Source organism: Epinephelus moara, chromosome 8, assembly GCF_006386435.1.
Source record: "Epinephelus moara isolate mb chromosome 8, YSFRI_EMoa_1.0, whole genome shotgun sequence".
Lineage (NCBI taxonomy): Eukaryota > Metazoa > Chordata > Actinopteri > Perciformes > Serranidae > Epinephelus > Epinephelus moara.
This window is the reverse complement of record NC_065513.1, coordinates 17,330,298-17,344,416: the sequence shown is the minus strand read 5'-3', so window position 1 is coordinate 17,344,416 and position 14,119 is coordinate 17,330,298. Positions and strand designations below refer to the sequence as shown.

At 40.7% G+C, this 14,119-nt stretch overlaps 1 protein-coding gene across 2 annotated transcripts in view; it reads right to left on the bottom strand.

Annotated features, from left to right (window-relative positions):
• Positions 1-475: 475 nt before the first annotated feature.
• adgrv1 (adhesion G protein-coupled receptor V1) overlaps positions 476-14,119 on the bottom strand; it is a 131,112-nt gene continuing 117,468 nt past the window's right edge. For both annotated transcript variants that reach the window (XM_050050818.1, XM_050050819.1), the window contains exons 93-95: positions 11,250-11,435; positions 7,027-7,204; positions 476-972 (exon numbers count right to left, since the gene is read on the bottom strand). In XM_050050818.1, coding sequence (XP_049906775.1) covers positions 854-972; positions 7,027-7,204; positions 11,250-11,435 — 483 coding nt within the window. In that variant the 3' untranslated portion in view covers positions 476-853. The remainder of the gene's footprint in view (positions 973-7,026; positions 7,205-11,249; positions 11,436-14,119) is intronic.

The following is a 14,119-nucleotide window of genomic DNA, read 5'->3' as shown; positions in this document are numbered from 1 at the left end:
AAGTTCAAAGCTGCTGTCAAAGTTGAAAGTGGAATATTTGCTCGTACATTCACACCCAACGATTCCTCACGGAGCAGATCAAAGACGAGCCTTCGCTTTAAAAAATGCATGCTGCGAAGTGAAACAGATTGAAATATGGCTGAAGAGCTCACATTCAAGTTTTACAGTATTTAAAACATTCTCCATGCTCTGATCTGCATTGCTAACATTTTTTCATATTTTCTGACTCATTGCTCTCATTGCAGACACCAGCAGAGCAGTCAGACCTCTCTGACGTGCAATAGCAGTTTATTAGAAATTCCGTGAGGCAGCGATTACTCACACAAACCATCCTCCAAGATGTTGTGACCCCTGACCCCACAGTGACTCACTTACATAAGTGTCACCATCAACCTCCTGGTAGTAAACTGCATCTCTGACAGGTTATGAGCCATAAAAATGGAATCAGCACAGCCAAATATAAAATATATGGTAAATCATTTATTAACAATGTTACACAATATCCAGCCTCAGCAGCAGTCGTTCCGCTGAGGCCACATCTGTCTATATCTCATTTGCTAGGTCTCTAACAACAAAAAAACTCCAAATATACATTCAGAAAACAACTCCATCAAGGACTTAAAAAATTAATTTAGTAAAACATTTATGTATAGGTTCATATATATATATATATATATAAAAAACAGATGTACAGTAAAAATCACATACAGTATCAAACATCTATATGAAAATGTTCTATTCAAAAAGTGTGTTTTAGTGCAAAAGCATTTTATAATATAAAAATACTGTTGTAATTTTTTTTCCTCCCCCATATGAAGAATAGAGGACGGGGGATCTGAGTGAGGTGAGCAGGTTAGAGGTGTGTGTCGGCGATGGGGATTCGTCTCAGCTCGACTATCTGGGAGTTGGTTACACTTCCTCCGTCGTGGCTTCCGGGGATGGACTCGTTGTCGCTGACGTTAAGGCCGGTCCCTAAAACAGATGGAAAAAAAGTTACATTAGACTTTGATCCAAACACAGGATTGTTTTCTTTGTAGTTATTCTTTATGTGGAAGGATTTCTGCAGTACATTTACGTGATTTTTTTTTCTTCATAAATTACATATACCATAATACTCGCCAGAAGAAAATGTTTGCATTGTGCTTCAAAACCATGAATATATTACATTTGCATGTTTCATACAGATCATATCAACATTTCTACAGTGACATAATATATAAGTTTGTAAGTTTGCCATTGAGAGATGGAGGGGATGGTGGATAACGTGTCACCTAAGTGACAGTGGATGGTGTGTCACCTTGGCAAGGTGCATGCCAAGCTGCAGGTCAGTTTGAAACCAACAAACAGCAACACTGGTTGTGGTTTTGGTGACCCTCTGCAGCATTTCCATCAGTATTTGTGGCACAATTTTTTTTTTTTTTTTTTTAACCAAACCTGGGTGTTTTTAGTGGCACATTGTGGAGTTTTCCAGCGTCATTTAATCCACCAAATTTGGGTGTTTTTTACTGACACATCTTGGTGTTTCCCAGTACCATTTGTGGCATTATACCTGGCACTTTGCAGCGTTTCCCAGCGGCTTTTGAGCCTTCAAACCTGGGTGTATTTCACCAACTCTCTCTCTACTCTCTTTTAAACCAGAACATGATCTTTTCCTAACCATGGCCAAGTATCTGCTGCAAAATAATTTGCAAATGTAACATACCCGTGATTTGCAGAAACATTCAGTGCAAACACTTTTGCTGGTGATTGGGGTGCAACAGTAGTGAACCACCTAATGTGCACACCTTTAGTGCCAATCCAATCCACCAACATCCACACAATAAATCATTTGCAGTGTGTTTGCAGTATCTGTCACACTTGTCCTATTAGGACCAACGTGGTATTATGTAACCAATACTATATGTGATAGTCTCTGTGTTATCAGACAGCATACTGTATCTGTATCTGACCAGTCATGGTAAAAAGAAGTACTTGGATCAGATAGGCAGACTCTGACACAAGAGCTGAGGAAAGTATTGAAACAAGAAACTCATTATGAGTCAAAGGGTAAATTAAACAGCAGGCACAATTCCATAGTATCAATGCTTCGGGCTATTATGGATTTTATACAACAGTCACCAAGGTATGTGTATGTGTGCAGGATATCTTGAGAGATCCTACAGAGTTTAATGTGTAAGGGTGAAAAACCAGTTACCAGGCCAAACAAGAAGCAAGAAACAACGTTGTGTGTGGATTTCTCCAAATTATGAGATAGACCATTCATGAATCTTTGCTATTTTTACATTAGCTACAACATGGCAAGACACTGAATACATGTTCCTGTTATGACAAAGGTTGCTGGCTCTGTAAACACCATGAACAGTCCTTGACTTCTATGTTCTCGTAACTTCTACATTGTATTTTCTGAACACAGTATTATAGTGTTGTCAGTAAAGCATAGCAAACCAAAGGTGGGTGCCGTCAGCTTCCTTGTCCAGTGTTGAATACAATGCATTAAACGCTACCCTGCAGAATAAGATGACTTCTGGCACCTATGACATAACCAGAGGAGCTGGCACACCCTTGACGCTTCAGGCAGTCACGGCTCCTTCCGACACTGATAAGAAAAAGCTGCCCTTTCGCAGTTAATGATCAGCTCTCAGTCGTACTATGTAGAGTACATGTGCTGAAAGTGTGTGGGTGCTCCAGTGTGTGTGTTAATGGTTCACTACCAAATGAAGTGTGAAGACCCTCATTACAGCACTACTTACTGACCCCCGTCAGGCGGTGCCCTGTTATATAATTCTGATTAGCGAAGATCTTTACTGCTGACTGACTGGTTGAGATCAAACCAGGCTATAAGTTCAGTGTGACGCATACGGACAAAGCGAGGGTCAGAGGTCACCAGGGAAAGTGTGAAATAGAAGAATGTCCTTGTGACTGGTGGAGCAACTACTTGAAAAATTGAAAAAGTTACATTGACAGTTCATCAGAAAATTGTTTGTATGAAAGTTTTGGAGTTTGCATTCTAGTTTGTACACAGAAAAGTACATATTGTATTTCCTTGAGGCCATGCCAGAGACCTGTGAGGAGCCAACTGATTCAACTTAATTAAATCTTGCAAACTTGCGTCTTTGCTACGCTGAATAATATAAACGATAACTTCGTACTGCTGAGTTTGCCGACAAGGAGACCAATAAATTCCCTGGCTTGTGTACTGCAGCCCTGGGGCTATTTAGGGTTGAACACCACACGAGCTCGGGACAGCAGGGGCAGGTCAGGCGAAGATGAATGTCCCGCTGCTACAACTGTCAGATTACTTGAGATGGGGAGCGACACACACACGGACAAACACACACCTCTGGGTCTGATTCACGCTGTCACCACACAATCAATAAGAGCTTAAGAGGTTAGTTTTTAGTAAAGCGAAACACTATCCTCTCAGCCTAATCCACATTCATTAACACCCATAAGTCTCTTGAACTCACACCTGTTAGAAAAGGCCTTTCGATTTGGCTATCTCCATGGTTACAAGTTTTGTTTTCCTGGGTTGCATGCCAGCAGGTCTCAAGTGCTGCTGCATGTAGGTCTACGCTGCACGGAGGTACCTGAGCAGACTTTATGAGAGTCTCTGCAAAGTCAAATAAAACATCGGGACTGCACTTGTAATGGACTCAAAGCCATCAGACGCCCGGTGTTGCTCAATAATATGAATGATTAATGATTCATTTATTTTCCTTAAAAGATATTCCTCATCTCCAGAAGCCCAAGAGATTAACAGAGACATTTAATGTGACCTGACTCAGTCCCATTAACTTTATGGTCTTATCAGTTCGGTCAGTCTATCTTCACTACTTATCTCCCCCAGAGCCACCGCCATATAACGGACCAGACTATTGCTGCTTTCATGATGTGATACTCAAGCTGACTGGGATATACTTAAAGCTGAGCTGAATGACTGTGTTCAATGATTAGCTGTCCATCAGCAGGAGCGCTCGCTATTGGTGGGGAGTAACGGGGACTGACAACGATCTGAAAAGCAATAAATAGTAATCGAATCCAAGGTTGAGCACCAGACAAGAATTTCCATTACAGCCTCTCTCCTAAAAAAATAAAATAAGTATAAAATACATTTATGTCATATAAAAGCCATGCTGTTTTATGATGTTCTGTCTCAATGTCAGTCTTTATTAATTGTCTTGTGTTGTATTTAATTCTGTTTGGTAGAGCCAGACAGAGCTCTTGGCATTTTCACTTCTTGAGATCAGACAATTGCAAGAGTTCAACTTCAAAAATACTGTACTTTTAAAGGGACAGTTCACCCCAAAACCAAAAATAAATGTTTCCTCTCTTAACTATAGTGCTATTTAGGGCACATTGTTTTGGTGTGAGTTGCAGTGTTTCAGTTGTTGTGCATGTAAACATTAACGACGTCCTCTACGGTTGAGCGTTAAAGTTAGCTAGCTCAGTGATGCTAGCTAGGGTGTAGGTTTTGTTTCAATATTGGGAGATACACATCTGACAGGGGGTGTTTTGTGGGGTTCTCTACCAGAAAATTTGGAGCGTCAAACATCCTGCAAACATTTCCTGCATTCTGGTGATCTTCATGTACCAATTTGTACCCTTTTCAATTTATGGTGTAATGTCATTGATTACATTCAAGTAAAAGTCCCCTGCATTTTACTCTGAAATCTCCATCTGTGGGTGCTGAGTGAGCAAGCAGTGGGTGCTAGCTTCCTTCTGTGTGGTTATACAGTTGGCAGGTGTAGTTCGGTGTTTTGGGGGGATTTTAGCACCAACAGTGCCATCTAGTTCCATTAAATTCAACAGGAAGCAGACACCTGTACAGTCAATATCTCCAACACTCTAGATTGATAAACACCACTACAAGTAAAATGAAAAAAAAGTATTTGAGATGTTGGGGTGAACTGTCCCTTTAAGGCATCACAGACTGACTCATTTCTGCAGCTGAAAGTAAAACAAGAACAATCACGTAGGTTTTCACCAAAACCCCACAGAAACCCCCACGCTTCAAAGATTATTCATCTCATTAAATATGATCCTGCTGCATGCCTCGAATGGTTCACAGTTTCGCCACAAGCCTCACTGTCAAAAAATGATTTTGCTAGATGAATTTGCTGGCATATAAGGCTAACACTTTGCAATGACAACACCAAACAGCTGAATAAATGAGCCTACAGCAGATTCTAAAATTAGATTTACGTAAGCATCACTGCATCACGTCTATCTTGTACTCATTTTAAAGTGGTTATTTTTCAGCTGTGCGAAAATGAATCCAGTGGAGTCCTTCTATTTCTGGTAATGTCTCACATTAACAGTAGAGGAGTGTCCCGGTGCACCGAGGCTGCTGTTGGCTGATGTCCAGCTGAGCCTGATTCTTATTCAGACACTGTGAGGCAATTACTCTGTGATTTCAAAGAGTGAGGAGAGGACTGTGCGTGTGTGTGTGTAGATATGTGTGTGTGTGTGTGTGTGTGTGTTGGTGATATATCAGTGAGCAGTTTGGGCCCTCAGCTCATTAAACATTGATGGCAACGGAGGAAGAATGGTTTCCATGGCAGCAGAGGAATGACTAAGCACGGCTGATGCTAATGGATGTTAAAGATACTGTATGTATGAGTACCCTATGAGATGATCATACACACACACACACACACACACACACACACACACACACACACACACACACACACACACAGCTCTCTCTCTTTGTAGTCTAACTTTTATAATCTCATTACATTTCTATTTAACATCACATCTTTTCTCTTAAAACCGATTTATTGTGGAAGGATGTTGTGTTTTTCCTTTACTTAAAATGTTATTGTGGCTATTGTTATTGGATTGCGGTGACCCTTTTTACAGCATATAGTGCATTTATTTTTTTATTTCATGGAAAAGTACTTGACAGAAGTGTGTAAAGTTTTTATGCTTTCAGAGTTCAACTAAACTAAACATTTCTGATCTGTTGCATATTTCTGACTCACTATGCAACAACTGTTAGGGGTGTGATATTTTTGCGATATGGTGAGTATTGCTATAAACATTTATTGTGATATATTGAAATTTATTATGCTATTTTCAACTGCAAATTATGTCCCCAAAGCAAAAGAGTGTCAAAGTCTAATTTATGTAATACGAGTTTTCCATTCATTCTCTCGCTTCAGTAACTTTTTATTGCAGCAAAATGTATCTAGTGGAATGAAAAAGCAATTTATCTTATTATTCTAGTAGGCTACCAAAACTCTAATTTGTATTTTCAATGTGATACATTAATATTTATATTTTTAAAAAAATGATATTTAGCATCTGTGTATTGATAAATTACTGCGGTGCAAAATATTGCAACACTATGCTTCAACAAAATGAATCTTGTTAAATGTTTTATATTTAAAAGAAAAAAGGAAATGAAAACACAGAGGGTGAAGTTGTTAAGAAAGTGAACAAAAGTGACTTGTAATTTTATCATAAAACTATTAATACAAACACGGTATTTCAATATATATTGTGTTCCTGCTGTGTGTTTTTTTACTGCTGTATAATCTGCTGGAAAGGTCTTTGTTTGTGCTGCTGCTTATCTTGCCCAAATCCCCATTAAACCTCTGCGGGACCCCTCTGCTTTTAAAAAGTAGCCTAAACAAATGAATAAACTAAAACCAATGTGCAATATAAATAAGATATAACGTCTGTGTTCGTATGAATTTCAGCAAGTGTTTGAAGTAGAATAAAGATACTTTTTAAAACTAATTTGTCAAACAGATGATATAGTGTACGATAAAAAAAGTATCCTTGAGCAAGAAACTAAACCCCAAATTGCTCCCAATGGCTGCTCCATCTGTGTGTGTGAGAGCTTGTGAATGGTTACTGAGAAGCAGGTGGCACCATGTATGGTAGCCTAGGCCATCAGTGTGAGGATGTATGTGTGAATGGGTGAATGTGGTGTAATGTAACAGCGCTTTGAGTGGTCAGGACACTTTTAAATTTCACCATAACAGTGTGTGCGTATGGGTGTGTTGGTGGGATCCTCACCAGTTTTTAAGGCAAATATAAGGTCGTCAAACTCCTGTGATTCCTCGTCTGCGGTGACCAGGTTGGTGTTGATGAAGCCTCCCTCGGTGGTGTACGTCCCCATCACGGGACTGGGTTTAAACACACTGCTGGGCTGACTGCTGGGCCGCAGCGATGCTCGTTCCCAGTCTGCTGACACCTGAAGCACATGGATACACAGCCATATGAGCACACACACATCAGCATGCAAACAGGTGTTTGATGTTTAAATGCTTGGGATAATAAATTCCTTTTGAAACCTGTTTAATAGAACTTGAAAATGCATGATAGTAAAAAATAGAACTTTGACTTTAAACTGTTAGGTAGGATTTTCCCTTGATAGCAGCAAAATAAAATGAATAGTAAATTTATTTACATAGCAAAATAATTTTACAAGTATTTGCAACCAGTTAATGTGCATTATCATATAAAACACTTATGTGCTTGCACTTCTAAAGCTACATATCACAGTACACATAAAAGACTGTCTTCATGTGTTCTTAATAAAGGTTAGCTAACACATTAACTTCACATGAACGCAGGGCGATATCAGGTCGACCATTCTCAACATCAATTCACTCACGCACACTCACACAAATACACGCACACACACGTAATTCAGAGGATGCTGCGTCTGTCAGCCGTGTAATCATGTCTGTGATGAGTTAGGGTCAGGCAGAGTGCATGTTGTCCGAGCACCCTGAAGGGTTAAGGCCAACGCACAGGGTCACAGTGGGTTCATGGGGTGAGAGAGAGGTCAGTGGGCTTAGGGTTTCATACTGAATCAGCCTAACGTCATGGCAATGATGCTGTCAGCACAGTGAGACAGATGACAGCCTTTTGTTTAGAGTCATAAATAGTATTTTTTGTGGGAAGGGTGGGGACGTTTTATTCAAGCACCCATACAGGAAAAGACAAGAGTGATGGGACAAAAAAAAGAGAAGATGACAGAGAGTGGAATAAAAAGAGAAAACTGACAACACGGATTTATCGTACAACAAAAGAATATCACTGAATGCGTGTATCCTGCTTATTTTTTCCACAACAACCAGACGAATCCATTATCTTCCCTTGTTTTTCTCTGTATTCATTTATTATGAATGCCTCATCTGTGCATGTGTACACATAAATGTGTGCGTGTGGTGTGTGTTGTACAAGCTTCTAAGGCTTGTTGGCCTGTAACCGGTACAGCGTGTCCCAGTAAGGTGAATTAAGCACCACCAGGCACCTAAGATCTGTCACATCCACTTTGAAGAGAAGCAGTGAGTGGATGACTCAAACATTTCAATAAGATATTCAACCCTCAAGTTATATGCACCTGCCCCTATTCTAGTCTCACTTCAATTTCCTTTCAACCGATCCACTCCACAATCATCACTCATCGCACACTCACATCGCCACTCTTTGTGGTCTCTATCTGTGTTCCTGTTCTCACTGGGCTGTAGCCAAATCTCAGAGAGACAGGAGTGTGCTCTCATGAATAAAACAAGATTACTGGATTCCTGTGTGTGGAGAGAGATCGAGACACAGAGAGGGAAGGGGGAGTTCCCAGGAGTAATGAAGTTAAACCTGCCCCCTTTTTTTCTCCTTCTCTCTCTGCCTCTCACCAGCTCAGTCCTTATAGGGTATTCTCCAGGGACAAAGTTGCTGAGGACACACAGTCACTACAAAAGTACTGCATGCGTGTGTGTGCATACAGTGTGTTTTGTGCTTCCATGCAATGTGCCGATGTGTCGGAAAGGGCGCAGGAGAAGTTGATGTGGGTTTTAGTGGGAGTCATGAAGGCTGACCTTTTACACAGACATGATGTGAATCAGTCTGAAACAGCAGACAGGCCAAAAGAGTGTGAGTGTCTGAGTTAGCATGAATGTTTTTTGTGGAGTCATGCTCAGCTGATGTGAGAAATGTGTGAGAGACGACCAGGAATGGGCAAATAGAGCCATGGGAATGAGGGCATGGGAAAAAGAGGGGAGGTGGAACGCAGTGACAGAAGGTAAAGACTGGACTGTAAAGTAAAATTACAAGCTTGGTCTAATTTTCCTTGTTTTATCTTTTGCTCCTATAAATTATGATAATGTATTACTCAATTATCCCCAGTGGGGCGAAGAAAATCAAGTAGTCAGACGATTACACAGTTTGTTAAAAAACTCTCAACGAGATTATCTAAATGATTGGAGGTGAAACTAATTGTGCTCCCGTAATGTAAGTTATCTCCCCTCATTGCATAGAAAACTGCATCATATATCAACACGTTCTTACTCACACCTCGTTAAATATGGCAGCTCGGTCAGTGGCTTTACGCTTCAAACTATGACACTCTAGTTACCCCTCCAGTGTCAGTTTTGGAAACTCAGGGATGGTGTGTCAGTTTCTGCTTGTTACATGCACAGAGACACGTATAGCTGCAGACACATTCCATTTGTAGAGTACACAACATGCCCCTACAAACTGCACCTATCACTAGTACAAGACAAAACCACCATTGCAACAGTTATCTGAGCCCTGTTACAATGTGACTCTGTGGGCCAAATGTAGCAATAATCCACTTTTTACTTTATTATACATGAGGACACGATTCACTTTATGTAACGAGCTGTAACCCTGATACTTCATAGCTAGCTAATAGCTAACTTAGAATTTATGTTGCGACTTAAGCTTTCGCGGTCAAGGGGTGAAGGGGGCTGATCATGGACTGACGCGTAAGTATGGTGGGCAAGTCATGTGGCTGCTAGGCGGGTCACGTGGCTGCACCAGCTGCAGGTATACCAACTTGCATGCACAGTGTCTTTTTAAAATAAACTTCCATGTTCACAGTAAATGTAAGTGTTGCCACCAAACAACTTTAGGTTTAGGCAACAAAACTACTTTAGAAAAAACATCATGGTTTAAGTCAACTAACTAAATTTGTTATATAACTTAAGTAGGTTAACGACTATGTAACATAATGTATGTGACATGATCTAGGCTATATGACATTTACTAGGTAATGCAGTTGAAAAAAACGGGACATGAACACAGGTCTCCCGGGTAAAAGTCCTGTGTTTGTTTGACCCATCAACCACCCCAACCTACTTGGACTTCCTCGCTCTTTATACTACACCAGTGGTTCTCAAATTTTTAATACCACCTCAGAGGATATAAAGCTCTCTCAAACCATTCATTTGCTTTCTGTGTTGCCATCACAGATTAGCTTTTAACTAATCAAAGACATAAGCGTGCGCTACAATCATAATCATGACTACAGTACATAGCAGGCTGTTATTGCTTTTTATACTATGTCATCTACATCAAAATTAGCAGAAAGCCCGGTACGTCTCATACAGATTAGGGCTGTCAATCTTCCCCCAAAATCAGATTCGAATTTCGAATGTTTTTTATGTTAAAAATTCGAATAATATTTAAATTCTTCCTTGGTATAGGCTATAGCCTAGGCCTACCACCGCATTTTTACATTTTTGTGTTATAATAACGTTATTTTAATATTTTGCATCACATGCAAAAGTGAGCGTCTCTGGCTTGTCAGCGCAGCGGTGTCGGTACCGACCGAGAGGAGAGGAGATGGATTGTAGGTCTGTTTGTAAATGGGGCTTCTCTGACAGTCATGTATTTCCCCAAAAAACATCACTTAGTGCGCGGTAGAGCGTCGTTTTTTTTTGTTTGTTTTTTTCAAAATATTCGAACCTTAGTTTCCAACTTCGAATATGCTTATTTTTACAATAATTGGAATTGTTTTCGAATAACGAAGTTCGTTCTGACAGCCCTAATACAGATGAAAGGTGCCTTGTGCGTTGGAATCTGACACCAACGGCCACCAACCAAGCTGCCAGTTTTGACACACTAGGAAGGACAACAGGCTAGATAAGTATGGTAGGTTAAGATTGAACAGGGAAGTGAATTTTGGACTGGGTGCTGCATCGCCAGATCGTAGCAAAGATGTTTGCGAGCAAAATGTTTCATAACCAGTAGAAATGTACAAGCAGAAGACCTAGATCATAAAAAACACAACTTTCTATAACTAGGCTAATAGCTAAGAGTGGAAAATGAAGTGCACTGTAACCAAAATAAAAATGCTGAGCACTAGAGTATGGAATATATGAGTGATGGAGTATGTATAACACAAGTGTGTCTATCTCTGTGATGGCCTGTTAAAGCTTTGTGTGTGTGTGTGTGTGTGTGTGTGTGTGTGTGTGTGTGTGTGTGTGTACCTCCTCCATGGCGCTGATGAGATTCTGAGTCGATTTGCTGATGTCACCTCCCACAGTGGTGGGTCCCCCTCCCTGGTAGGTGGAGTCGGGACTGTCATGGCCGCTCATCTCCACTGTGTAACTGGCTTTGGTCGGCCAACACAGCTGGTTGTGCATGACGAAGTACACTGCAAACACATACAAGCCCTGTGGAGAAAGGGGGGTGGTGAGCATTATGAGAAATTCTCCACGGCCCTGTCACTTTATCTACTTGCAGAGCTCCTCAGTATCATGTAAGCTTAATTTAAAACCTGTTTCAGACTCATGGAATCTGTAACATCGCTAGCTTCATCTTTCTGTTAGGAAAACGTTTATGATGTTGGCAGGTTTCATGGTTGACTGTAATGCTAGGGGTCCAAGAACTAAATGCTTTAAATATGAATGTATATATTTTAAAGTTATAAAACATCAGGATAAACTTTGTTATATCACTATACTGCAGACAGAATACATTCTTTTGGAGCAATGCATTGCTATTGGGCTAAAAATTAAACTTCTTTTACATCATTATTAGCAGCAGCATCTCTCCCAATATGATTAATGAAGCATGACTTCATCATTGGGCCATGACATCATTGGCACCCTGGTATTTCTAATTCCTCCGACTTCCCAGTCATTACCAAATCCTCTTGGTCAACAGCACCGGGCTGTGAATTACCCCAAAACACTTGAGTGTCAAATACTGCAGGGCCATCCCGCATTTCACAACACCCATCAACCGGGCGATGACGGCAGACAGAGCTGCACAAGAGTGCAGGGCACAACATGTGTGTGTGTATGCAGGTGCATGCAAACGCACAACCCATCCTCACACAAAGGCACACATTTAGACAGATGGAAAGACTGTGGTCTTCAGATATGCTAATTCAGTCCCTAAAACCAGATTTCTTTTATATCCTTTCCTTTTCCAAAACAGATTTTTTTTAAACATCTAATTTTGGGACCATCAATTTTGTTACATATTCAAACCATAAAGCTGCATGTCACCAAACCACTTGCTTCTGTTTTATGTCTGAGCACAAGAGACAGCAGATGAAACAGCCGCATAACAAAGGACAGCAAACTGTAAAACCATCAACATGTAACTGAGGGATATTGACACAGAGAAAGGATTATAAACAGTGCTGATGGTTACAATCAACATTATGAGGAGGACAACGGGAATCGTCACTGGAAACTGTGTTTTTATGGGTGCACTGTAAAACCTGAACATCCAGCTTGTAGGAAGGGAAAAAAGGGCTGCAAACAGATAAAACACATGGAAAGACCACACAGGTCATTAGCTGTGCTTTATAGCCTGGTGTGTCTTTAAGACTGAGATACACTTACTGTCTATGAGTGCTGTACATCAATGTTAAACATGAGGACACTATGTCCATCAAGAAAGGTAAGGTGTAAGTCTTGTGTACTGTGATTGTACTGTCAAATCTTTCTGTTTGCATTTTCTGCATATGAAGTTAAAGACAAATTAACCTTCTTTGTGTGGTAACATAAAACACTTAACAAAAGCAGCCAGGTGTGTATTCACGTATGGGTGTGTATGTTGCTAACCATGAGTGCGGCTCCATCGCAACAGCGCTGTGGGTGATTAGCACAGATCATTAGCAGCTGGTGCAGCCTGAGGAACAGGCTTTACTACCATAGGCCTATTATGTAAGTGTTCCCTGATCACTGGAGAGGCCATGTCTTTAGAGATGGAAAGCAAAGGACATAAGGAAAGCAAGAAGGACAGGGAAGGTGGTGGGGGTGGGAAAGCTTGGATCAAGAGAAAGAAAAGAAGGCCATGAGCGGAAACAATAAAACTAGATGAAGTGTATGTATGGAGAAAGGGAGGAGCAAAAGAATAGCTGGGGAAGTGTATTGTCTGTGATATGTGAAAGGGACAAGGAGACAATAAATTTGAGTTGTCAAAACAGATAAAAGCCCACAAATAGGGCTTTTCCATGTGCACTTTTGCCTGTGCCAAGTCAAACCACATTGTGCAAATTTGAGTTTCCATTGTCAGTTTAACCATGCTGTGTCACGCCATGCCTGAGATGGACCATTTCTGGAGTCAGGCCGAAGACAGCCCTGACTGCCTCCAAAACAGTGACGTCTTGCTGCCCGCAGCCAACCACTGACCACCCTCCTTCTCCCCGATCAAACAAGCCTTGCGGGACTTAACTAATGTCTGTGCAGGACATCAGAGAGGAAGACGTTTTACAAAGTCTCTAACTGAATCTCTGTGGTTTGGAGTTTAGTTTCTCTCCTGTGTTCTTGTTTGTATTTTCAGATATCTGCTTTATTTTACTGCTTCATGTTCACTTTCAGCATATAGGAGTCATGTTAAGTTGTTGGTTATGAAAACCCAGTATTTCCTTCTTTTGGTGCTTCACAGTAAAAGCTTTTACATAACAAAATAACAGGGGACTTTTATTGTACAAAAATTATACGAAATTAAATGTGTTATCACCAGATTAGCAGAACTTTGTTAGCAGCTTTTTTCAATACAAACAAGTCTACTACTACCACAGGGAGGGAAAGTAAAGGCAGAAACAGCCACCGTGAGATTTTAGATCAGGAGCTTCAGACAACAGGCCCACACTGTTCCTCTGCAAACAGCTCGCCTCCAGTATGTACACTTCTTTAACCTGCAGTGTGGTGTGATGGAAAACACTTGCAGCAAAATAACAGTTGACTTTTAAACCTCATTCACTCAAGACAAGCCATCAGAATTACACCTTCAAGCAGGTAGTCCTGTTCTAATTAAGATGCAAATCCCTGCTGTGCTGGGCTGATGCGCAAAGTCAAACCAAGTCAAGTTAGGCCAGCACATGTGTATGGAACAATGG